The 25,315-nt window shown below is 39.7% G+C and overlaps 1 protein-coding gene across 4 annotated transcripts in view; it reads right to left on the reverse strand.

The window, feature by feature from the left end:
• NFIA (nuclear factor I A) overlaps positions 1–25,097 on the reverse strand; it is a 391,127-nt gene extending 366,030 nt beyond the window's left edge. For all 4 annotated transcript variants that reach the window (XM_065911941.1, XM_065911922.1, XM_065911931.1 and 1 more), the window contains exons 1-2: positions 24,582–25,097; positions 18,637–19,168 (exon numbers count right to left, since the gene is read on the reverse strand). In XM_065911941.1, coding sequence (XP_065768013.1) covers positions 18,637–19,168; positions 24,582–24,608 — 559 coding nt within the window. In that variant the 5' untranslated portion in view covers positions 24,609–25,097. The remainder of the gene's footprint in view (positions 1–18,636; positions 19,169–24,581) is intronic.
• Positions 25,098–25,315: the final 218 nt, after the last annotated feature.

The following is a 25,315-nucleotide window of genomic DNA, read 5'->3' on the forward strand; positions in this document are numbered from 1 at the left end:
CAGTTAGAACTGGACATGGAACAACAGACTGGTTCCAAATCAGGAAAGGAGTATGTCAAGGCTGCATATTGTCACCCTGCTTATTTAATTTATATGCAGAGTATATCATGCCTAATGCCAGGCTGGATGAAGCACAAACTGGAATCAAGATTGCCAGGAGAAATATCAATAACCTCAGATAGGCAGGTGACACCACCCTATGACAGAAAGCAAAGAAGAACTAAAGAGCTTCTTGATTAAAGTAAAAGAGGAGAGTGAAAAAGTTGGCTTAAAACAACATTCAGAAAACTAAGATCATGGCATCTAGTCCCATCACTTCATGGCAAATAGATGGGGAAACAATCGAAACAGTGACAGAATATTTTCCTGGGCTTCAAAATCACTGCAGATGGTGACTGCAGCCATGAAATGAAAAGACGCTTGCTCCTTGGAAGAAAATCTATGACAAACCTAGACAGCATATTAAAAAGTAGAAACATTACTTTGCCAACAAAGGTCCATCTAGTCAAAGTTATGGTGTTTCCAGCAGTCATACATGGATATGAGAGTTGGAATATAAAGAAAACTGAGTGCCGAAGAATTGATGCTTTTGAATTGTGGTGGTGGAGAAGGCTCTTGAGAATCCCTTGGACTGCAAGGAGATCTAACCAGTCCATCCTAAAGGAAATCAGTACTGAATATTCATTGGAAGAACTGATGCTGAAGCTGAAACTCCAATACTTTGGCCACCTGATGCAAAGAACTGACTCACTAGAAAAGACCCTGATGCTGGTAAAGATTGAAGGTGCAAGGAGAAGGGGACGACAGAGGATGAGATTGTTGGATTGCATAACCAACTAAATGGACATGAGTTTGAGTAGCTCCAGGAGTTGGTGACGGACAGGGAAGCCTGGTGTGCTGCAGTCCATGGGGTCTCAAAGAGTCGGACACAACTGAGTGACTGAACTGAATGACAAGAAACTGGAAACATCACATCGCTCCATTACACAATGGCATGTTATACAAGAAAAAAGAAGACGAAATCACAGTACAGTTGACCTCGGAACAACACAGGGATAGAGACACTGACCCCCACACAGCTGAAAATCTGTATAAAACTTTAAAGTCAGCCCTCCATGTCCACAGTTCCACATCTTAGGTTCAACCACCTTGGATCATGTAGTACTGAAATATTTATTTTTTAAAAATCGCATATAAGTGGACCTGGTATGGGTCAAACCCATGTTGTTCAAGGATCAACTCTCCATGCAGTTGACCCTTTAACAACAGGACATTAGAAACATTATATAAGAAACATAATGTTGAGTGAAAATGCAATTTACAGAAGCACCAATGTCTGTATGTATGTGTGTGTGTATATAAAGTGAAAGTGAAAGTCGCTCAGGCATGTCTGACTCTCTTCAACCCCATGACTATAGCCCACCAGGCTCCTCTGTCCATGGAATTCTCCAGTCAAGAATTCTAGAGTGGGTTGCCCTGCCCTTCTCCAGGGGATCTTCCTGACCAAGGGATCAAAGCTGGGTCTCCCGCATTACAGGCAGATTCTTCACTGTCTGAGCCACCAAAGAAGTGTCATATACATATATTAACTTTTTATAAAATTTAGTAACAAGCAAAACTGAAATATATTTAGTTCACATTGGTGATAAAAACCTTTCTTTTAAAGGAGAGGATTGATAAACACGATACCCATGATAATGGGGGGAATTTCAGAGTGTTACTTTTAGGGAACATGGAAGTAAATACAAGGTATTGCTAATGTACTCTTTCTTGAGTTGGGTAGTAGGTAGCTAGTCTTCATTATCATGTGTCATAAATTACATATATTTTCACATTGAAAAGTTTCAGTAAGAAATCAAACCAGTAATGTTTATTAAAAGGATTTTTCACAATATCTTAGAACCTCCAGCAACAGGTCTGAAACAGTTTAAAAGAAATACATTTGAGTTTCTATTTTGGATTATTTTAATAATGCTTTTTCCTCCAAGAAAATATATGAGCAGTCAAATGAGAAAAAAATCTTCATTCCTTTTTACTTGACTAGTGTGAATAATTTGTATTTTACATCTAATCTCCAATTCCCATGCAAAAATGGATGATACAGTGATCATGGAGGGAACTGCAGGATGGACAAATTGAAACAGCAGATAATCCATATGTCTGTTCGACTTAAAATGCATCATTCAGTCTTTTAACAATCTATTTCATTTCTCAATTATGCTTGGTTTCAACGAAATTTCTATTCCTAGAAAGAGGTTAAGAAAGGATGATGATACAGGTTTGCTGTAAAGAGCTAGGCAGCCTCTCTCTCTCTCTCTTTCTCTCTCTCTCTCCCTCTCCCTCTAACACACACACCATATATCACATATATGAGAAAAGACCAACAAGGTGGGATTTTTGTGGTTTGGCAGAGAGGAAATGATAAATGAGTATAAAACTTCCTTCCAATGATAAACATTCAATACCTGGGTATAGACCTGAGCTCCTAAGAATAATCTCCGAAACAAATTTTTTAGAAACCTGACCAAACATGAGTGACATCCACTACTAAAAGATGAAGTGAACATGAGGATTCCCTATTTCATCACAGGTCCAGTCATAATTCCACCATTTTTGTAGCTACATAGATACCCTATTCTTTAAAAAGGTGTTCTAGCCTGAAACACCTTACCAGGTATAGTGAATTAAGAAACTGCAGTAACAACATCTAGCCATCCATCCTTCCCCAGAGTGAAGACAATCATCTTCTCTCAGATACAAAAAATAATCAGAGAATTAAGCAATAATTAAATGAGTTAGAATTTCACTGATAAGCATTATAGAGGCTGATATTAAGTTACTCTCTACCAGTCAAGATCTCTCTGCTCTGTGCCACCTGAACAAACACTCCTCACCCACTGGGAGGTGTTCAAGCAGCTACACAGAGAAATAAAGAAAATGACGAGTACAAGAGAGGCCAGGAATGTATTGCGATGCAGCATCGACTACCTTACAAAATTAGAAAAGAAGAATTTTTTCCCAAGATACTATAATTTCACTAATTAAATATCTCCTTTAGAGATCAATAGTACTCTAAGGAATAGAAAAATTAGAGTGCTTCTTAATTCAAGGTCTTAACATTAAATGTAAATTTAGCATAATTTTAAGAAAGGAAAAAAATAGAGATATTTACCTCTCTGACATCTTACTTTTTGTCATTTAAAGATAATTTTTGAGTTACTGTATGAATACAATATCTAAACAGATATTTCTCCTTCCCAAGATTCCTACTTCCCTGTAAGTAACTGGCCCTACATTGACCTTGACCTGAATCTTACACTTCAGAAATAAAGTGGAATTGCGGGAACATATATAAGTAAATGCACATTTTCTCATTATAGTTTAAACATTTATAAGATGCCCCAGTCCTCTGAAGCACACTGGGAAAATCCCATACTTTATATCACATTGCAAAGTGCAGGTTGGTACGCTATCCTCTCTGTAATTTTGAGATCCGGTTAGCATGTTAAGGGGAAAAGCACATTCGTGTTTCCATTCCTCATTGGAATACTGCTGGTGTTTCTCACCAAAGTAGACAGTCAAAATTCGGTCCCTTTTAGTAGTATATGAAAACACAAAAGAAGACTTATTCTCAGTCTCTTTAAAGCAAATTATTTTTCATATGATTTTATAAGCTTTTCTATTATTAAAGTTTCAGTTTAAAAAAAAAAAAGAAATGCATATTCCATCAAAATCCTTCCATTATCCTTTGCTGAAACCAGTAGGAGCTTTTAGATATGAAAACAGGGCCAGACAGAAACACTTTCTAGTAAAGTCTGCAGTGGAATGGTTTTGATAATGAACATGCCTAGAGAAATAAAATTGTGAATGCTGTATGTGTTGGGGGGAAGAAACTCTTATCTTCAGTTGGGTTCTGTTTCCCTTAGAGAGGCTTATGTTACCTACAATCAATAGGTCTCCAATTAAACAAAGAAGATTTACATATGCTGGTGCATTTTGGAGCTAATGAAATTGGCCTAGGAGTTTTAATGAGAGTAAAGTATTGGACAGGAGCGGGGGGTGTGTGAGTTCATCGTATATAATTGGACCCAGCTCCTTAATTTGGATCTTCACCTTTTCTACCACAACTGCCCTTGGCCTCTCCCAACTTAGGAGAATTAACCATGCCAAAATCTATCCTATTCAGCGAGGATAGACAAACAAACCTGCAAATGCTCACTAGAGATAAGGCTGTGATTGACAGACACTTTCCCTGTAGAACAGGACTGTATGTGATTCAAAACCAGAAAACATGTGTGTTCATCCTGAGGAGAGGGTTCCCTTTTTAATCAAGATTGTGCTCTTCACAAATTTAACACCATGAAATTAAAATCCTTTCTCCCTCTCCTAATCAGAGTAGCTAGCACACAGTAGGTACTTGATAAATCGCTATTGCTATAATATAGAAACGGATTTCTTCACATACACAGTGGAGCAATGGCTATTCTACTCTATCACCTCCAAATCATTTTTTTCTAGGTAAACAGTTGTGGTAAAAGAGAGCACCAAGATCTCAGACAGAAAAACAAATAGCCTATATAATCTTTATAAATAAGTCCAGTATCACCAAAGCTTTATTGTCAGGATTATAATTTATTTATTCTGAATTGGCAACCCATTCCAGTGTTCTTCTCTGGAAAACCCCAGGGAGAAAGGAGTCTGGCAAGCTACGGTCCACAGGGTTGCAAAGAGTCAGACACAATTAAGCAAGCATGCACTCACGTGTATATGTGTATATATGTGCACGTACGTGTGTGTGTGTGTGTGTGTGTGTGTGTATAGTGGGTAAAGACTTGGCAGAGAAACAGGTTGCCCCTATATGTTCTGTGCACTAAAATTCTCGTTTGTCTTTGCGTGTGCTCTCTCCAGCTTCAAGGTTAGTCATGTCCACTGGTTCACTCAATCCAGAAAGGTAACTTACTTGGGTTAATTATCCCACATTTGTCTCAATACACCCTGTCCTTATTTAAACACTGCATTTACTGTTTTGATAACAAATAAGAACCTTCAATAATGCACAGCATTTTGAAAGGGGCCTTGTCAGAAGCACAAGTCACTCCATAACACTAAGTTCCTTAAGTCCTGAATTCCCTTCTCAGAGTTCAGCCCCTGCCTCCAAAAGCTCAAGAATCCAAGGCTAAGACATCAGAGTTTACTGAAACATCACCCTGGTGGGAATCTGCGACTGGGGACTCATTCCAAATTTAAAGATGAGCAATCCTTTTTCCAGATGTCGGACTTAGACCAGGAGAATCCCTTGAAACAATTTTCCTCTAAATAAGTGATTAAACAATAGCAAAGAAAAAAAAAATAGCAAAGAGTATTATATTGACTCACAAATATAGACTCATAATTCTCCTAAATACATATAATTTAAAATATATAGCATTAATGAGCGTTGCTTATCATTAACGTGTTCAGCTTTATTCATATTTCATGAAAAAAAATGGGAGACCAAAGAAAACAGAATTAAGGCCAGATCTGAAAAAATGCCATCCAGGATTACGAGTAAGTAAAGTGTGGGCAAGGAAAGAGGAGAGAGACGGGGAGATTCTAAAGATTAGTAGCAAAAATGGAAAAATTTTCAAAGGTGTCAAAACTTTTATTATTTGGAAATAAGACACTCTTAAAGGAAACATCAAATATTCCTAAACTCATCAAGTAAATTCTGATATTTGTATCCAAGTGGCTTCTTTCATCTGACGTCAACATGATTTTCCCTGGAGGAAATGAACTGCTAACATTCCACGAACTCTACCGAGTTCGCCGCACTTTTCACCCTGACCGTCAAACAAAGAAATCTGTCTTGAGTTCCACGATGTACCCCGTGTCACTGTGACTAATCCCAACCATTTTTATTGACAGTGTTCAGAATGGATTTCTATGATAATCCCATGCCATTCTCATGTGCCTTTTGAAAATAATTACAGAACAAATCACTTGTTCTGTGCACTATACAAAGAAAAGTACCTGTGTGACCGGCTGCAGAGATAGATTTCATTTTCAGGTTAAACAACAGCAGATATAACAGAGAACAAAAAATTTCCAATCTTTGGGACCACCAGATTGTTGCGGGTGTTGTTGCTGTTTGTACTTCATTTATCAGACATGCAATAGTTCCTCTCCTCTCTATCACCATCTGTACACACTTTCCCAAAAGACCCTCACAGCTGCCCCATTACCACACTCACACACACTCACACACACAGGACCCCCTTAATACTTGCCTGTTTTCTTTTCACAAGAGAAAGAAAGGCAGAGCAGTTTGAGACCTCGGAAAACTTAAGACTCACTTCCATGTCAAAGTCCCAAGATTACTTACTTTCTTCGGAGACGGAGCAAAACAGAACGAAATGGCTGTGCTAGTGGGACTTGACTGTATTTTAGGACCTACCTGCAGCTGCCAAGTGAATTCACCACGCTTGCTCCCAAGGCCTCCCCTTCCTTTTTGTCTGTCACGCCCTCGTTTCTCCTCCTGTTTAGTTTCCCTATAACTGTTTTATACCTCAGCATTCCTCAAAGGAGGGCCTTAAAGAAAGAAGCAAAAGGTTTTTTATATACCAGATTTCTCTAGAGAAGACAAGCTACAGTCAACTATTAAATAATAGAAACCACCTGTGCCCTGTTCTGACCACTTCGATTTGCCTTCCATTTATGTAGATATTTCTGACACAAGAAAACAAAAAATTTAACACTTACTAGTGATGTCATCAGATGACAGAATTCCTTGATGTAGACCAATTGTACAGGGAAAAGGCGGTATCAGTAACTGGTTGTGCAAATGTTTAAAACTTCGTATGGGCTATTAGTTGGGAGAATCCTAATTTTAAAACATTGAAAACCTTAAAATCTTAGTTTCTGAGGAAATTTCATCTAAGATGGCATCAACTCATCTCCTAGTTTTTCCTTATCTTTGGCACCTAGCACAGTGCCTAATAGGTAGTGAGCATTCAAAACATGCTTGCTAAACTGAGTTGTCAACGACAAGGTTGAAACTGTCAACGGAGGCAACCAAAATACATCTTCTATGACGACACCAACCTAGGGCATTCACCTTGATGCAAATGGTAACAACAGATCACAGCTGCTCCTCAACTTACACAAGAATTTTCTATCTCCAGAACTCCTGGGATGCACTGACTTGCAAAATGAAAGTTTCCTCTAAGCTTCCTTCAAAGTATAAAATTCTGACTCTATTAACAAACCAGGACAAAGACTACTTGCTCACCACTTTCTAAACTTCAGAGAAGGGCTTCCCTGGTGGCTCAGTGGTAAAGAAGCTGTCTACAAATGCAGAGGACACTGGTTCGATCCCTGGTTCAAGAAGATCCCACATGCCACAGGGCAACTAAGCCCATGTACCACGATTATCGAGCCTGTGCTCTAGAGCCCGGGAGCTGCAACTACTGAACCCCAGGAATCCTAGAGCTGGTGCTCTGCAACGAGAGAAGCCTGCGCTCTGAAACGAGAGAGTAGCCTCCACTGTATGAAACAAGAGAAAAACCCGCACAGCAACGAAGATCCAGCACAGCCAAAAATAAAAAAAAATTCTTTTTAATTTTAACTTCAGAGAAAACAATAGCTTTCAGCACTAGAATGTACTTCCAGAGAACAATTTTAAGCCCATCTATGAATTCCAACGGAGAAGGAGATGGCAGCCCACTCCAGTGTTCTTGTCTGGAGAATCCCAGGGACAGGGGAGCCTGGTGGGCTGCCGTCTATGGGGTCGCACAGAGTCAGACACGACTGAAGCGACTTAGCAGCAGCAGGAACATAAATTCCAAAGCAGCCCTTAGGGAGAATGATATACTCGGGAACACGTGGGAGATAAAAACAGGCCGTAGAAAGGTCAGACCTGGTAATCAGCCCTAACCACTTCCTAACCATGTACCATGGACACGTTTCTCAGCAGCATTAAGGCATTTATAAAAGCTCCCCTATCTAAAAGGAAAGATTTCCATGAAGAGCTAATAAAATAATGTATAAGAACCAACTTAAATACCATAGAAATTAACAACACTAGTCTAGCGGGTCTGGCTTTCATCCTGGCTCTGCCACTTACCACTGGCCTGACACTGAGTGAGCTAAGAACACTCTCTGAACCTCAGTTTCCTGAATAACAGGAGTAAACCACAACAAAAGGCATCTACCATCTCCACTCGCCCCCACCACCCAACATGAAAAATCCTCCAAAACTTGGAGAAGTCCAAAAGGAAAACAAAGCAGAAACAAAGCAACCCACATAAAACCCAAGAAGCCCATATCCACAATTTAAAAAACCAACAAAGCCAACCCTAAGAAATGGCACCCAGCTATGTAAACTCCCTCAAGTGCCCAAGTGTGTAAAGAGTCTGTCACAGAATGCTCCAGCACAAAGCAAAACACACTGTTTCAGCTGCTCTGTTCACACTTTTTAAAAGGTGTCAGTAATAAAGGGCCAAACATGCGACTCTCTGAATGTGCATCTGTGCTCCTCTCCCATCTATCTGTCTGCCTCCAGTTCTGCTGTCTCATGACCTGGCCTCACTTACTCAGCATCACCCACCCCAGCACAGCACCTCCGAGGCTCAACTGCAAATAAAGTTAAAAGCTATGCATAATCAGTCTTTAGATAGCAAAATTGAAAATGTCTCTCTTTGAAGAATCACAAAGCTTTCTGTCTGAAACCTCTGACCTTTCTAGAGAAATCAGAGTCACTGTAGTTTAAAAATGTAGGTGGTAAAAGTACAAAGGATTACATTTATCCATTTTGCATGTTTGCCATCTTTTCTGAGATGAGGGGCAAATACCTTCAGAACAATTAGTTTTTCAATGCTAACATTTCAGGCTGCAATATCCTCATTCTCCAAGAACTATACACATCCTGGGCCCAATGAGATGGCACTTTTCTGTTAATTTCTATTCCTATTTTATTTTACAGAAAATCTAAAACACATGATTTCAGAGTCCCTCTTTTTAAAAAAAATAAGACTTTTGTCTGTACAGTAAATAAGCAGAAAAAAATAATAAAAATTCATTTGAATCTTCTTAAAAACCAGTCATCCTTGATTGGGTCGGAAGGGTAAGGGATTTTAAAAGTACATTTAAAAGAAAAGAGAATTCTTGATAAAAGTCCTTGTCACATATTAAGAGGGCATACAATAAAAGTATTGCAATGACTATCTTTCCCTGACAGGAACAGACAACAATAGTTACGCTGTTGAACAGCATCAAGTTACAAAGACTTCATTCTCAGAAGTTACTTGAAACTACTTTCCCAAAGAGAACCTCCACCATTTAAAAGAAGGGGAGAAAAAGCCAACTAAATAAATCAATCAGAAACTTTTGTAACTCGGTAAATTTTATATACAAGGCATCCATGCAAAAATCCTACCATAGTTCTACAGAGATGCAGACAAGCTTCTGCCAAATCCTTATCCCAAATCCTAGCTTCATCTTAAATGTCCGTAACCCACTTATCTTAAACTTTCAATTACTTAATGCTAAAAATATACTCTCAGGTGTACACTGTTTTCCATCAACAACACTTTTAATATCTAATATCTATTAATTATACTCAACATAAAAGATGTTTACTATTTTCATTCTTAATCTGCTATTATATCTGAGCCCATACAGCTCTGCTGAAGGTTTACATGCAGATGCACAGTATCTTAATTACTCATTCTACAGTAAGCTCTTTAAGCATCTCCATTCCTCATTCATTTGGAATGTTTAAAAATGCCACAAGAAGGGCTTGATGTCATCTCAACACTGAAATCCATCTGTCTATGGCCCTCTTTTGACTTTACTCCTTTTGCAGCCAAAATTTTCACAAAAGTTGATGAGAATTTGTCAACCTAAGGACTTGTGATGTCAGCTCCTGTGAAAGGCAAGGGAATATTTGAAAGTGACGATGGGATCCCATACATACAATATTCACTTTATGTAGGAACTTAAACTTAAATCTCTATTCTCTTCAAAATTAAAATACACAGAATTCTAAACACTTCCAACAGGGGAAGAGGAAAAAGGTAGGGATGTAACACAGAAGAGACAGTTCTGAGTTTCCCATATTAAGTAATAGGTCCCAAATTTTGAAGATTAAATGAATATTGATGTTGTAGCACCACAGTTCCTATTTATCCACTGACAAATACCTTTCCCTACCAAAAATTACCAATCGGATAAAACTATATGACTCACCACAGACACATCTTCTCCAACAGCATGAACATGTTGCACTAGCCAATCACTGGCTGGCAAAATTACAAAAGGAAATAAAATCACCCAAACCATAGCAACAAAGACAACAGCCTGACAATGGCAGATGCTACACAGAAATACCGACAAAACTGCTAAATATTATTCATTTTTAAAATATGTTTATTACTACTTTTATTTCATCTTGCTTTTATAACCCATAGAGCATTTCAAAAATAGTCATTAAAATATTTACATGAATATATATGCTCTGAAAACAGGTTTTGTTTGGAAACTCACAAGCTATTGGTCCCACCAGAAACTCTCACCAGAGACATCAAAGGTAGGCAGTATGGAACCTGATGGAGGACAGTGGGGTGTGAGTCCTATTTTTTTATTGCAATCCTCTTGTTTCCAATTGAATCAGTTTTAACACATACCTCAGTTTTCCCTTTCTGGGGTGACATACTCAACACCCTAACTTTTAAATTTATTAGCATTTCTAAAAAAATGAAACTTAAAAAGAAAGTCACATTTCTATTTTATTCTATGTAAGTTCAATTCAACAGCTTATTTTTTAAAATAAATACTAGAAGGATTCATATATACAATGAATAGATGTAGTATAAATTATAATTATTACCTTTTTTCTATTTACAATTATAAAATTCATGCTGAGTGATGCTATGAACTTTTACACTTAAGTCATTAAGAACTAATCCTGCTAAAGTTTGAAGAAAATGAAAATAAAGGCATTAAATAAATTAATCAGTAAATATATCAGTTACTTAAGGGCATTAAAATGAAACACTCCTATTTTCAATTTTCCTCCTTTGTCTTTAAAATTAAAAATCTACTTTTTAAACTAATAAAATTCCATTTTTTGCTTTTTTTAAAATAACTATACAAAAGCTCTTTTGGGAACAAAGTAAATTTAAAACATTTAAATCTAATGAAATTTAAAAATATACATCTTGTGCATATTTAAAAATGTACAAAAATCTATCCAGTAAAATATTACATGCAATTATGATTTTTAAAATAATGGTTGCTTTAATTCCCAAAGCATCTAAAATCAATTCATCTAACTTTATCTTACCAAAAAAAAAATTCTTAAACCTATGTTATAATGCTTCTATTCACTAAACTTCTACATTCTAAAAACAAGAAAGAACAAGTCATTACAGATTTTTGATCCCAATACTAACAAGCATGAGACCATCTCTCCCTCTTGTAACCAAGTGTGGCTTCATCCTTAGGACAAAACCCGAACTTCACTGTAAAATATCTCCGTGGAAAGGGTTTGAATTTTGACTTTTTATTGCCCCTTTGATTTAAGGTAGGTGTGCGATACCATTTAAGTGACATCCAATCTCTCTTTAAATCCAGACAACAGGATGTAAAGAGGGATATCAGACGGATCTGAATTTTATTTTTAAAAGCATAGGACACAGGATCAGGAGGCCTGGGTTTAATCTTGCTCTGCACAAGTCACTAAGCACCTCTGAGACTTGATTCTCACCTGGACAAGTGGACCGTGCATTGCATATTTACAATACTCCAATGAAGTTTTTAAAAAAGAAAGCTACAATGAACGCCAAAATTTAGTACTGCAGTTGCTGCAAAACAGACACTGAATAAAAGGTATTGTTAATATTTGCCCGGCTGCCTGCTTGCCTGCCTGCCTTTCTTCCACCTCTCTCCTCCTCTCTGCTGTGCTGGGCTTAGTCGCTCAGTTGTGTCCAACTCTTTGTGACCCCATGGACTGTAGCCCTCCAGGCTTCTCTGTCCATGGGGATTCTCCAGGCAAGAATACTGGAGTGGTTTGCCGTGCCCTCCTTCAAGGGATCTTCCCAACTCAGGGATCGAACCCAGGTCTCCCACACTGCAGGTGGATTCTTTACCATCTGAGCCACCAGGGAAGCCCCTCCTTCTCTCTACTCTCAATCTATCAAGGTCCAAAATACTTACCACTAGAAAAATACGTGAAAGACATGAAGACAAATAAGTTTAAAGCTCTCAAAAAACATGAAAGCTATACCACTTCAATCTCCAGTTATTACAATCATCCTAACCATCTCTCAGGTTGAGATTAGCAATATCTCACAGAACAACACTTGCCAAAATGTATAATACAAATGAACTTATTTATCTCAATCTTATCTCATTTAGTATCTCTTACAAACAAAACAGCAAAAATATCCTCTGCTCCAAACCTGCTGCAATTTGTCATTTGTGGACATATTCCTTTGGCTCAAAGGCCATGTTTATTTCACTAGAATATTTAATAAGAAGACTAATCCTGTTAGATAAAATATACTTTTACTCTGTGGAATTGTCATAACAAAACAAGAAGTATTCATTTCTAATATTTTGGGAAATGCCTAGGGAAAAAGCCATTTCTATCTTAACAGCAGCTAGAGAATCCTGATAAATTCTAATAGTTTGGATCAATCACTTCTAACAGTTGCCTTGGTGGGAAATGGCCAAAATGTTGACAACATTGTAAGTTTCCCCCTTGAAAAGCAAAATGGTAATAATAATAATGATTATCTCAACAGCCTCCTTTCCAAGTTCATGCATGCCACAGTGTCCTTAACTGGACCCCTAAATGCTACAGAGAATTTTGCAAAACTTTTCTAAAAATCTGAAAAGAAATTCCAAAAGCCCCCACAGTCTCTTGGTCTAGAACATACAATGCAAAAACTGATGGTGAGATGGATTATAAAATTCTCCACCTGACGTCTTACTGCCTGGGATCCTTTTACAGTCATTACTTAAACCAAAACATGTTTTAGAACATCTCCATTTGCAATTAAGTTCACAGTTTTATGTTTCTCTTAATAAAGCATGCCAGTTCATTCATTCTCTTCCTCCTCCACCTGACTTCTTCCTTCCCCTGACCTCACCTCCCAAGGATTTACAATTTTATGTTTAAAAGCAAGATCTAACCTCTAAATGACCATGGGAAAATAATTGCTGAAATGACAACAAATTGGTGTTTAGCACATTCACTGAATGCAATCTGTATTTTATGTTTTTCCTTCTATTCTAACCTCAAAATTGTTTTTAATAATCTATATTAACATTTGTGAGCAATTAGAATTGTTGCTGCTTCTGTGCAAGTTTTAAAAAAACCGACAGACTGTTCTGCATCCTCTGGAAGCAGCTTGAGGCCTTAACCAAGTAAAACACCCAGTCCTACTGTGTACAGCAGTGACCACAACAAAGGCTGTGGTTTCTCCCACACTAGCCCTAAATAGGTTTAAATTAATGCTATCCATCACTGGGTGGAAAAGCAGACAAGGCAAATCCAAGCCAGCAGCGTTGGGAAATTTCTTACCAACACTCAAACCTCTGAGCCATAAATGAACTGACCTCTGTTTTACTCCAGAGCAACCCTTTTTCCCTATTCCTTCTACTCTCTCTGCCTTTCAACTTCTTTCTCACCACATTCTAGGATAAAAAATATTGTTACTGCATTATAAATAGAGGATATTGCTACAATCTTCAAGTTATGTAGAAAACACTCAAGGATACAAAAGCCATATTTAATCTCAAGTTTGTTGATTATGCTAACTCCCTTAAGGAATGAAAAGATAAGTAAAAAGATGACATCTTCTAAAAGCTTGTGCATATACCAGTAAGTTACAGTACATCAATCAGCCACAAAATCCACCTTTGGTTTCAGGTTAGGGTTGCAATATGAAATAGAGTGGTACTAACATTAAATATCACTGTATATAATCTTACCCCATTCTTTTTCCAAATACAGTTTGTTATTATCAATCAAAGAAACTAACCACATAACTATTTCTACTAGGCAGTTTATTAAGGTACTATAATGTATAGTCTTAGATTTGAGTGTAAACTTACAGACACACAAGCAGCTGCTAACAGGACATATTAACTATATTTTAGATACACAATCCTGCCACAGACATAGCAAGTTACCTAAAATTTAAAAACTATCACAATTAATTTGGCATAAAATTATAAACTGTAACAATCTAACATTATCCATTAAAATTTTTTTTATAATTATTACTACTACTCGGTATGCACTGACAACCTTCCACAGATGATTACACTGTATTTCAGGTACCCGCTTGTTAGAAAAAGAAAGCATTTCTGCCCCCCACCCGATCCAGCATTTTGTGTGCAGCCTGGATGTGCACACACATGCACACGAAGCGCACACACGCCCCTACACAGACACTCCTCATCTTACACCTGCTCTGAAGCAGTAGGAAGTGAATTCTCAGTCTGTCAACATGACCATCTGCTCTATCTGCATATCACGGCTTCCTCTGTTACTACATGAAGGAATGGCAGTCACGCAGCCAAAATACAACTACCGTGCACCTGAATGGGAGCCTCTCTTTGTTGAAATGGAATAATATGTGGCCTATCAGGGAGAAACTAACAGTAACAGAAATAATTTGCATGAGTGTCCAGGACGGCATAATTAAGTGAACAATACAGTACAGGTAATGCGGGCATCAGTAACCCTGCCGAGGCTTCCAGGACAGGTACCAAGCTTCCCAGGCACCGCAACTCTTCGAGTAAGTGCGCAAACCTAGATTATTCCTGGTCCAAGCAACGCTAAGTCGAGGTAGCAACGATGGAAGCAGGAAAGCAATCAGTAACTACTGTACTGAACACACTCCTGTGCAAATACGGTCACTTTCTACCGTGAAACTAACAAGTACTCCTGCTACCACTAGGACAAGTTCAATTTGCCCTGTCACTGGCGAATTAACAGTTTCAGCAACTACCTGACAAATTCTGTCACGTATTTGTCTTTCAAAGTGAATGGTAAGGCAACTAAAAATACTTCCAATCTTAGAAAGTTCCTCATCCGCTAAAAACTGAAGATGCTCATTGTGATTAATCGCTTTGGGGCCTAAAGCCACTCAAAACTTAGCAAAGGCCTCTGTTGAATTAAACATAATTCTATTTGTTTAACTTTAGCTTTTAAACATCTCCACACAGCTGCCTCAGCTTTCATTCTATCCCCCAGCAGGTAATAACTATAAAAAGTAAATTGTGACACTGTCATTTTATGGCCTAGATACAGCAACCTATCTCTATATAAGAGATGAGTCCTTAAAAAATCTAACCCCTTACAAAATTTAACTAACTCAACTGAGAATCTTTCTAGAATCTGATTACATTACCAGAAGTTATACAGAAGCAGTTTAAGAAAAAAAAAAAAAAACTCTCCAGAAAGTTCTCGGTTGAGTGCCTACTAATGAACAAAGGTTAACTTTATCTAAAAGGTCAAATGCCTGGTGGCTAAGGTTATGACCTTAACAACTTAAATTGTGACCTTGCCACGTGCCGGGTATATTGTAGATTCTGATACAGATCATCTGGTAAAGACTAGTCATAAATTAGCTTTACTGTTACACGCCCACAAAGAAAGCCATTTGCCACCATACCATAACATCTCCAAGTTGTCATGCGATACACGGCAAGGACAACTCAAGTAGAGACCAAATTCTGGGCATAAAATGGTTTTACTCTTTTGTACTTTTAACGAGATGAAATTCTCAGGCTTCTGGAATCACTCCGATTTCATTACACTTGTTCCTGTGTATCAGCCACAAAATTCACAGTTCTAATGCCCCTTGATTTAGAGGGGGAAAAAAAAGGAATGCAGCTTATGTATTGTATTTTGTGTCTCAATAACTCAAAAAAATCATCTCCTACACTTTTAAAAAACAACTGATTCTGCATTAGCTTCCAGTATTTACATGTGTGTTCTAAGATTTCAACTTCCTTCGAAAGAATAGGCCGAGGCATGAAGCAATAATTATTGTATGCATTTTTAGAAGGAAAAAAAAAAAAAGATCTTCTTGTGGTAATCAAAGGGGGAAACTGCATTTGGGGAGAAAAAAAATACATTTAAAAGGAAGGAGGGGGGGAGACTATAGGTGAAAAGGCCACAATGGTTTTGGCATGTTTCTTGAAGCACGTTTCGGAGTCTCTGCCTCCTGCCAATACTGGCAAGTTCTCAAAACTTTTAAGGAGGTAAAAACATTGTTTAGTGTTTACAAATCTTCAGTATTATAACAGATGCTTGTCAAATCAGTTGTGTGCGAGTTGACCGATCTACCTCCTATTTGTACTGGCAGCTTCCCTTCCACAAATAACAGGCCTTTAAATCTCTGAAATCAAACTGGAGATATTTTCAGACAAAAGGCCGTGAGCATCCCTCGGACCCTTCCCGGCGCGCGCAGAGGCGCCGCGGCTGCGCAAGGCGAGCCAATGGCCTGCGCCTGGCCGGCGTTCAGGGGACCGAGGGATTCTGGGAGGCGCAGGGAAACCGAACCGAAAGGTAGTCTGATCCACGGCGCTGGCAATAAATCTTTCATTAGCAATAAGGATGCTCACTCTTCCTAAGCAACCTTTTACCTGCCATTTTACCAACATCAACCTTCCGGTCCTTGAAACCGCCAGCAACTGTGTTGGCTCAAGGATCTGGAGCCATAAAGCGGGCAAAAACCGTCAACAGTGAAAGAGAATCCAACGTGAAACGGCGAGAGCGAGAAGGGCTGCATCTCTGTGCATCTAAAGGAAACGTTTACACGTAAAACTTAGAAGGGACGCTGCTCACACCAATAAGCGCAGAAGAGGTATTCCGTTGTGATGTTACCTTGGAAGGAAGCACACACCGTGATGGGCATCACTCGTTGGCACCTGCAATTTCCTATGTTAGTCTGTTAGAGCATTTATTATCATTTATGTTACTTACTTCTCCAAATATAGGAGATTAAACACACGGTTTTTGAAGAGTGTGCTCCCAAAGCACCTCTAATAGCCACACCTTTTTTGCACCTTGCCCTAGCAGAATCTCTACATATATATATAAAAATAAAAATTTTTAACTCCGCTTTTTCAATAGACAAAGTAACAACAATAGAGTTAACCGAGAGTTAATAAAGGGCCACTTGTTCCTGTTTAGAGGTCATTTGAGAGATGTTGCCTTTTCGTTTTTGCTACCCATAACTGGCTAAAGCAACAGGCGCCTCTTATAATTAAGTATACATTTTCAAAAACCCAAATATTTGAAACACTTACAGATCACATCCTCTAAAATACTCATCTATCCCCTGCCAACAGAATGCAAATGATGATGTGACATGCTTGCAAAGTAAATTTCTCCAGTTTCTTATGTAAGGACAGATGGATAACAAAAGTTCTCTTTCTAAAACATATATTGAGAAAAATAATAGAGAATAGGCTATCAGATGACTTCTTTAAAAAATTGCTCACATTTTTAGAATTAAAAATGTTTTGCAAAACAATGGAGTGTTCCCTTTTACAGGTATCATCTTCTCTGCCCTTTGGAAAAAAATTCATACATACATGCACCCCAAAACAACCTATTGGAAGGATTCCACAACCTTCGTTCTTCCATCTGGCTCAAGTAACTGCCATGAAGGTAATCTAGCAAGACCGATATGTACATATAAAAAGTCAACAAGTTTCACAAGACCTGAGCTTTCACGTTAACACAATGAGCCTTTTGTCTAAAACAAGACAAGAGGAACAAAGTAAAAATGCATTATTTTATCCAGTCCTCAATAGTTTTATCCCGAATGCTACTCTACCTGCTGTAATAGACACAGGAAAAGCATGTCTTGAAAACAGCCTTGGAACAATAAAGAATGTTATTATGAATCAAAGCAACTCACTAAATCAATTTTCAATATCGATTTCTCAATTTGTTCATGCACTATACAGGTTTGGTTACTTTTAAGATTAACCTTTCCATCAATTGCTTAAAGAGTTGGATTGTTGTTGGTTTTTTTTTTCCCTTAGTGATCTTAAACAACACCAAGTATTCCTAATACAAAGTTAGTAAATTTGTATTAGTGTGATTCTTTTTTCTTCATAAATAATCAGCAATTTGATAGCAATCTTACCTCCAACCTCTTAATTAGAAGGGGGCTCAAGAGGCTCCAGAAGGTTAAAAACACTCCCAGAAGAAAAGCAACTAAAAATATTGCCTCACTGTCAAACTAAATGCTTTTTAACTAAATCATCTGCCAGTTAAAATAGACTCTTTCTTACAAGGGTTTTTGAGGTTTCTTGCACCCCTCATCAAAAAAACGTGATTTAAACAATATCTCATAATTGACTACCAACACCTTTGATAACACTGCTTGCCAAGAGAATTGAACTTAACAAGAATGCTCTCAAAGCTATGCTTTTCCACCTGAATGAAGGTGGAACCTCAAACTCTGCAGCTTCTGGCTACTCTGATACTGAGCTACCTTGGACACCGCGCTGTCCATATAGACGTGGCCTGCCACCGGGAGCTCAGGAATGGCCCAGCACACGCAGAGGTCATCAGGAAAGACGCACACGCGAGAAAGTGGACCGACTTCTCACCATCGCACTTACCTGCTGCATGCACAAAGTATGCCAAATATAAATCGAGTTCCTTAACAGAAACCCCTATGTGATGGGGCTGGACACAGAGCCCTGGATTAGAGCACTGCGGGGACTTTACAAGGCGCTCGCCATCAGTACTTTCTAGCGGAATACCTTTAAATAAAATCACCATAACAAGGTCCAACCTCCAGACTTTATCTGCCTGGCGGAGGCAGTCAATTCTTCGCATCTTGCCTTTCTGGTCTGGGTTGGAAAGAACACAACATGGAGGCTTTTTCCCTGTAACTGTAAGAACAAAATCCTCTCGGTACTCAGGTCGGATATCTTTCCGCAACTTGGCCAGCAGTCGAGATGCCCACTTCTGTTTGACCTCTGGTTTTTCACTTAGCAACTCATCCTTCACAGCTCTCTCTTCTTCTTTTGACATACGCTTTTCATGTTTTTTGAAGTATTTTCGTTTTCGGGCCTGCAGGTTGAACCACGTGTAGGCGAAGGCTCGGACGTGGGGCAGAAGTGCTTCGATGAAAGGATGAAATTCATCCTGGGAAAATGAATCAAGACAAAAATATAACTAAAATGAAAACAAAAGGAAACAACATTTCTTTAGATGCTCACCTTTAAAATGTGTATATATAATTCTTACTTCACTTGAAATTTGATTCAAGCATTATTACCAAAATCATACATGGGATTGCTATGGGCAGTCTCTGGGGGTGGGGGGGTGGGGAACACTATCAGCATCGTATCTCACAATCTCAAAGAAAAAAACTGTTAAAAAGTAAAAAATGGTTTGTTATGTTCACGGAACTGTACCAGGTTCTATTGTCGGGCCTACGTCCCAAAGCCTTTAGACAGCCAGTGAAGTTTATCGAAATGCTTATAACAACATATAATCTTAACCCTATTTCAAGGAAGGCATATCTAATTTTGCTCCAGCCTTGACCTCACTACTTGTAGTACAGCCAGGGTTCCACAGCCAGATTGGCAAATCCTAAACATTTAGATGCCAGTCAGTGTTTATGGAAGTCTAGGAGCAAAAATCATCTCCACGCTCAATGGAAACAAAGACTTTCCCTCTAAAAGTAGTGCATGTAGACTCTGATCTGCTTCTTAGTCATTTTTGTAACATTTTCATTCCTTTTTAAGTATTACAGTTACACACCAATTTTTTTTACTCAAAAACTTAGAAAAATCTGGCAGGTCCATATATAAAAGAAGAAATGGATTTTATATTTGTCGGACTAGAATAAAAGATCCATGTCCAAGACATAATTGCTGATATTATGGAAATGAAACAAAAAGGGAAAAAGGGGGAAAAAAAAACAAAAGCGTTCAAGCCAGATAGTAAACAGAATGTGTCACTGTGAGAACACGGTTGCAACTAAATACATTCAATTTACTGATGTGATTGTGAAACACCTTCAGTAATAATCATCCCTAAAAAACAGAATACTTATTTAAATTTTGAAAATAGTATTTCAGGTTTTTTGTTCTCACAGGGAAACAGAAAACCTGGTATATTCAATGCTTATGAGGCTACAGGAAAACCCTCATGCTTGCCTCTTAAAATTCAAGTAATCTGAAAATAAAATTGAATCTAAAACATCTAAAATGTTCTTACTCTTTTATTGAAAATACTTGATTCTTTTACTTGACATTTTCTTAGGAAACAGAAATATAAAATTAAAGGAAAATTAAACAGTAACCTCCACAAAGCTTTCTGAGTACATCTAACTTTTGATTAACCAACCCACACTAATCTTACATAACTTCTCTCCACTGCACAACCCCCACCAAAAGATAAATTATTTACTTTCAAATAAATGAGGATAAGGAAGCCAAAGAGATATTTGATGATTTTTTAAAGGGTGGAGGACAAATATAAAATGCATTATTTAAGTTTGTAATATCCATCTAAATATATACTTTGGAGGCACAAGTAACTATAATGTCCAAAATATTAATACTATCAAACCAATTATTAATTTTTAAATGCTAAAATATAAATTGAGTGCTTAAAATTGGTGAATATTTTAACAAAATCAAGCCTGTTAAAATTTTATAAATTACAGTCATTTAAACACTACATATGGCTGCTTTTTATGTAAGTTTATATTAATATAATATACAATAAATCATTTCAATAATCGACATTTAATTTTTTCCTCTCTCAACAAATTTCAGGCTTTGTATTTCAAGTTTAGGTTTGAAAACTGCTCTTTTTCAATAAAAGAATCCCAAAGCGAAGAAGTCAGCCTTTATAATGCATGTACATTCTTTAAGCAGAGAGAAAACAGAAAAATTCAAGAATTATATGATTCTTTCCTATACACCATTTGCACTTTAAAATTTCTGATGTTTGGGTATCTTTCCTACTACTATACTTTGAAAGAGAGAAATGGGGTGGGGGGCGCATTTTTCAAGTTACAGTTTATCTAGTGAGGTATACACCAAACCGCAAAGCATTTAAACATTACTAAATTCTGAGTTCATCCTTGAAATGGTCTAAAATACATAAATTTATGGTTTGAAACAGTCCTGCACACTGACTGACTTTTTTATATACACAGGACATGGGGGGACCAAGGCTCTCCGGAATTATGCAAAGAAAGCCCGGAGTCTACCTTAACTACAAAGTGAGCTTTCACCAAGAGGAGGATTTCATTTTAAAGTCTCAGCCCCATTTTAAAATGCACAGAATAACTTCGCTCCAAACAGTCATATTTATGTCCAAACCTAGTCTTATTAAAGCACTTTAATAATGATAAACATTTAAAATAAATCTTCTAATACGACATTTAAGTGTTCAAAGATACCCCAACATGCTTCTCAGAGAACTGCGAACTGCGTTCATTCGTGTTCAAAAGGATTTTGTTTACCTGCCAACCAAATGCCCACATATCTCATCATAAAAATCCTTAAATGAGGTCAACTATGTCAACTAATCATTAAGAATAATCTAAGTCCCAAATTTGCATCAAAAGTATTTACAAGTTATTATTCCCCAAAGGTTTTAAGAATGTGCCAATAAAAGTGCACAATATTTTGTATTTCGTATGACTCAGTCACATGCACAATGAAAGTGCTTTCTCAACGCACAATTAGAAATATTCCAGAATATCAAAACTAAAGGCTATCATTCACTTGTAGGAAATGTCCAGGCATAGCATAAATTAGTTTTTAAAGAAAAAAACAGTATGCCCTTATAAATCATGCTGTTGCACATATCGCCATAAGCTGTGGAATATTTCAAAATAGTCAAGAGAAAACAAAAAGAATATTTTACGTATGTACTCGGTGAGAAAGTTACAGGCCAGCAATAAAAACAAACCTGAAAACCTGTTTCAAAAGCAACAGGACTTTGAATCAGCATCTTCAATGTTCATCTGTTTGCAAGTAAGCCAAGTTTCAGAACCACGGAATGCTGATATTTCTGGAACTACTTCTTTGAAAGGTTCACCTATAAATTTCTACTGTTATCATTCTATGACCAGGTACATGATTTGATTAAGATGTGCCCACTTGGATTAAAATATGATGTTTGGCATTTTCTTAACAAAGTTTTTAAAAATTGCATTCACGCATATGGAGTCTATTCTTTCATTTAGTCTTTTTATCACTAGGCTTTACTGGACTTTCTTTAATGACCAATAAACTACTTTTTTGTTTTTAAAACTGGCTCTAAAGCTTTATAAATATTCTGGCAAGTTAAATACATTGTGAATCAATTTTTTAAAAGAAGAATTCATAAAATATATGACCCTCATTCACTATTTAGTGTACATTTTCTTTACAAACTGTTACACTAAATAAGCATTTCTCTTAGTGGTGTTTCCAGAAGAAGGCCTACTGAATGTATCCATCACAGGGCCAAACAGGTTTAAAAAAAAAAAAAAAAAAAACTTTCTTAATGTGATAATGGCTCATGAGCTGTGAGAATCCTTTAACTTTGTTAAATACCTGACTATGCCCTGGGCCTATATGCATACACTGGTATCCTCATATATGCACCATGCCAAAATATAAATTTATCTATTGAGAGCTCACTGGAGAAGTCGCTAATGTGTCTGCTAAGGTCCTTCCTCAGTAGAGCAGCACCACCGGTATTATCTACCAGTTCTATGTGTTGCAAACTTTTGCCAGCTAGAACTTCAGCCTTTGAATCTCAGCATTTTCACTGTAGTCATAACTCATTCAAATTATCTTACACTTTGCATCTTATCCATATGCAATTGTGAACCTTGCCAAAAGTGGTTGGAAAAGTTTCATTCCATACTTCCACAAGTTACTAAAATAGTAACTTTGGAAGTTTGTTAGGGAAAAATAAAAAACTTTTACAATAACTGAAAGCAACTGCTATCCATTATTAATGCTAGGCCTAAATCCCAAACAGACCATTTCAACATAAAAGATAGATTTAAGAGTCTTCTGAGATCAAATAGCCGGTAGATGACTGTTAGATATTGCAATAAGGAGGGATGTCGTGTGGGAAATAAATCCAGAATCTACAGAGAGGAGAGAAGAAACTGTGGATACTTTTTAGTCTTCCAGAAACTATTCCGGATAAACCGTTATCTCCTGCTAAATGAAAGCAAGAAGTGGTAGCAGGTTTTTGTAGGGAGTGGTGAATAAACATTTTACATGAAGCATACAAACTTCACGTACATGATTAATGGTCAGATCGCAATGTACCAAAACAGTATGAAGGCTCACAGTTTTCTTCCAAAAAAAAAAAAAAAAAAAAGCGCAAAATCACTTTGATTTCATGCCTTTTGGTCAAAATAAATAAATAAATAATATATTCAAAAGGGGCCAGATTTGGAGCCTTGAAGTAGCAATATTTTGCCTGGGGGTGGTGCAGACAGGGGAGGGATGGGAAGGGAGGGCATGGTAAGGAGAGGAGCTGGGGCGAGAGAGCCCCACGCTCCGAGTTAAGTCGAAGGGGAAAAGTTGCCCCAGTCCTGTGCGCGGAGCGGCCCGAGTCGCGTTGCGGCGGCGGGGGGAGACGCGTCCGGCCGGGCCGCCGCTCGGGCTCGCGGCTGGGAGCCCAACTCCGCCCGGCGCGCCCCGGCCCGCGGCCCGCGGCCTCGGCTGCTCGCCGTCCTGCGCAGCGTGGGCTCGTCCCGGCACGGAAACTTTCGCTCGGGAAAGCCAGCGGGCGACAGGCGGCGAGGACGCAGGCTCCACCCGGCCGACGCGGTGGGACGCGCGGCCCCGCAGCCCCGCAGTCCCGCTCCGCGGATCCCCGGGGCTGGCTCGCCGCCGCCCGCCCGGGTCCGAGGGGCGCTGTCCCGGCCGGGGCCCGGGGCGCTGGCCCGCGTCCTTCCCGCGGCCGGACCCCAAAGGCTGACAAAGAATAAACAAAAGTAAGAGTTTGGGGCGGCTGCGGCGGCGCGGGCTCCGCGGGCGGGCCGCGGGCGCGGGGACCCGAGTTCTCCCGCAGCCGGGGGTGCAGCGGCCCCGAGCGTGCGGGGCGTGCGGGGGGCTCCGTCGGCGGCCCCCTCCCCGGGCGCCGCGGAACTACAGAAACCGGCCTCGCGCCTGCAGAAACGCTGAGTCCAGATTTCAGCGTGACACGGGCTGCAACCCTGCCGAAACACGTGCGGGGCGTCCGAAAACACCACCGTTCCGCAGTCAATCGCCCCGATATTAATTAACGCATTAATAAGAGGGCGCCATTAGCCATGTGCCCACACAAATGGCCGTGCAAGAGGAATGCACCCGCATGGAAACAAAGTTACTTTCTTAAAGCTGTATTTCTCCGCCCCCCCCCCCCAACGAGCACACGCGCGCACACATACACACACACACACACAGAAACACGCGCAGATATGGGCACACCCCAGGACACATGCCCCGGGCCCTGATAGCGCGGGGTCCCCGGCACCCCCGGCCCGGCCCCAGGTCTGCCCCCGCCATCCCGACCCCCCCTCCGCATCCAAACAGCTGCTTACCTGGGTGAGACAGAGCGGGGAATACATCACTGCCGGGCGGTGGGGTGTGCGTGTGCGTCTGGTGTGTGCGGTTTGGAGGTGTGCGTGAGTGCGGGTGAGAGAGGAGAAAGAGGGAGAGAGGAGGAGAGAGAGAGAAGGGGGGAGAAAAAAAAAATCAAGCCTGCTTCTTGCGTTCACATTTCCAACTCGGCTCAACTGCAGCCAGCCAGCGCTATTGCCGCTCCATGAGCTGAACTTTAACCCCGCCTAGAGTTTCCCTACACTCCACTATACATGTCTACAGTACGCGGGCGTTAAAGGCATAGCGCACCCTTTCCCGCTCCCGCGCCCGCCGGCCCGGTGCCCGCGAGCTGCCCGCGCGCCCGCCTCCGCCTCCGCTCTGCACCGCACCGCACGGCCGCCGCCCGCTCGCGCCGCCGCCGGTGTGGAGGGGGGGCGTGGGGGAGGGGGCGGCTGCGGCGCCGCGCGGCCAGCCGGGTCCCGAGCCTCCGCGGCCGCTCGCGCTCGCTCCTCGCTCGCTCCTCGCTCGCTCCCTGTCTCGCTCCCTGGCTCGCCGGCTCGCTCGGCCCCCCCGGCCCCCCCGGCCCCGCTCAGCGCATTACTGGGTAACGCAGCGAGGAGCAGCTACAGTCTGTACTCCCGGGCAGCTATAGGCTGCCACAGGATGTGCTTAAGCAAACAAAACTACTTTTCCTCGTCCCCATCCCCCAACCCCCGCCGCAGACCTTCGCGGA

This window comes from Muntiacus reevesi, chromosome 1, assembly GCF_963930625.1.
Source record: "Muntiacus reevesi chromosome 1, mMunRee1.1, whole genome shotgun sequence".
NCBI classification, from domain to species: Eukaryota; Metazoa; Chordata; class Mammalia; order Artiodactyla; family Cervidae; genus Muntiacus; species Muntiacus reevesi.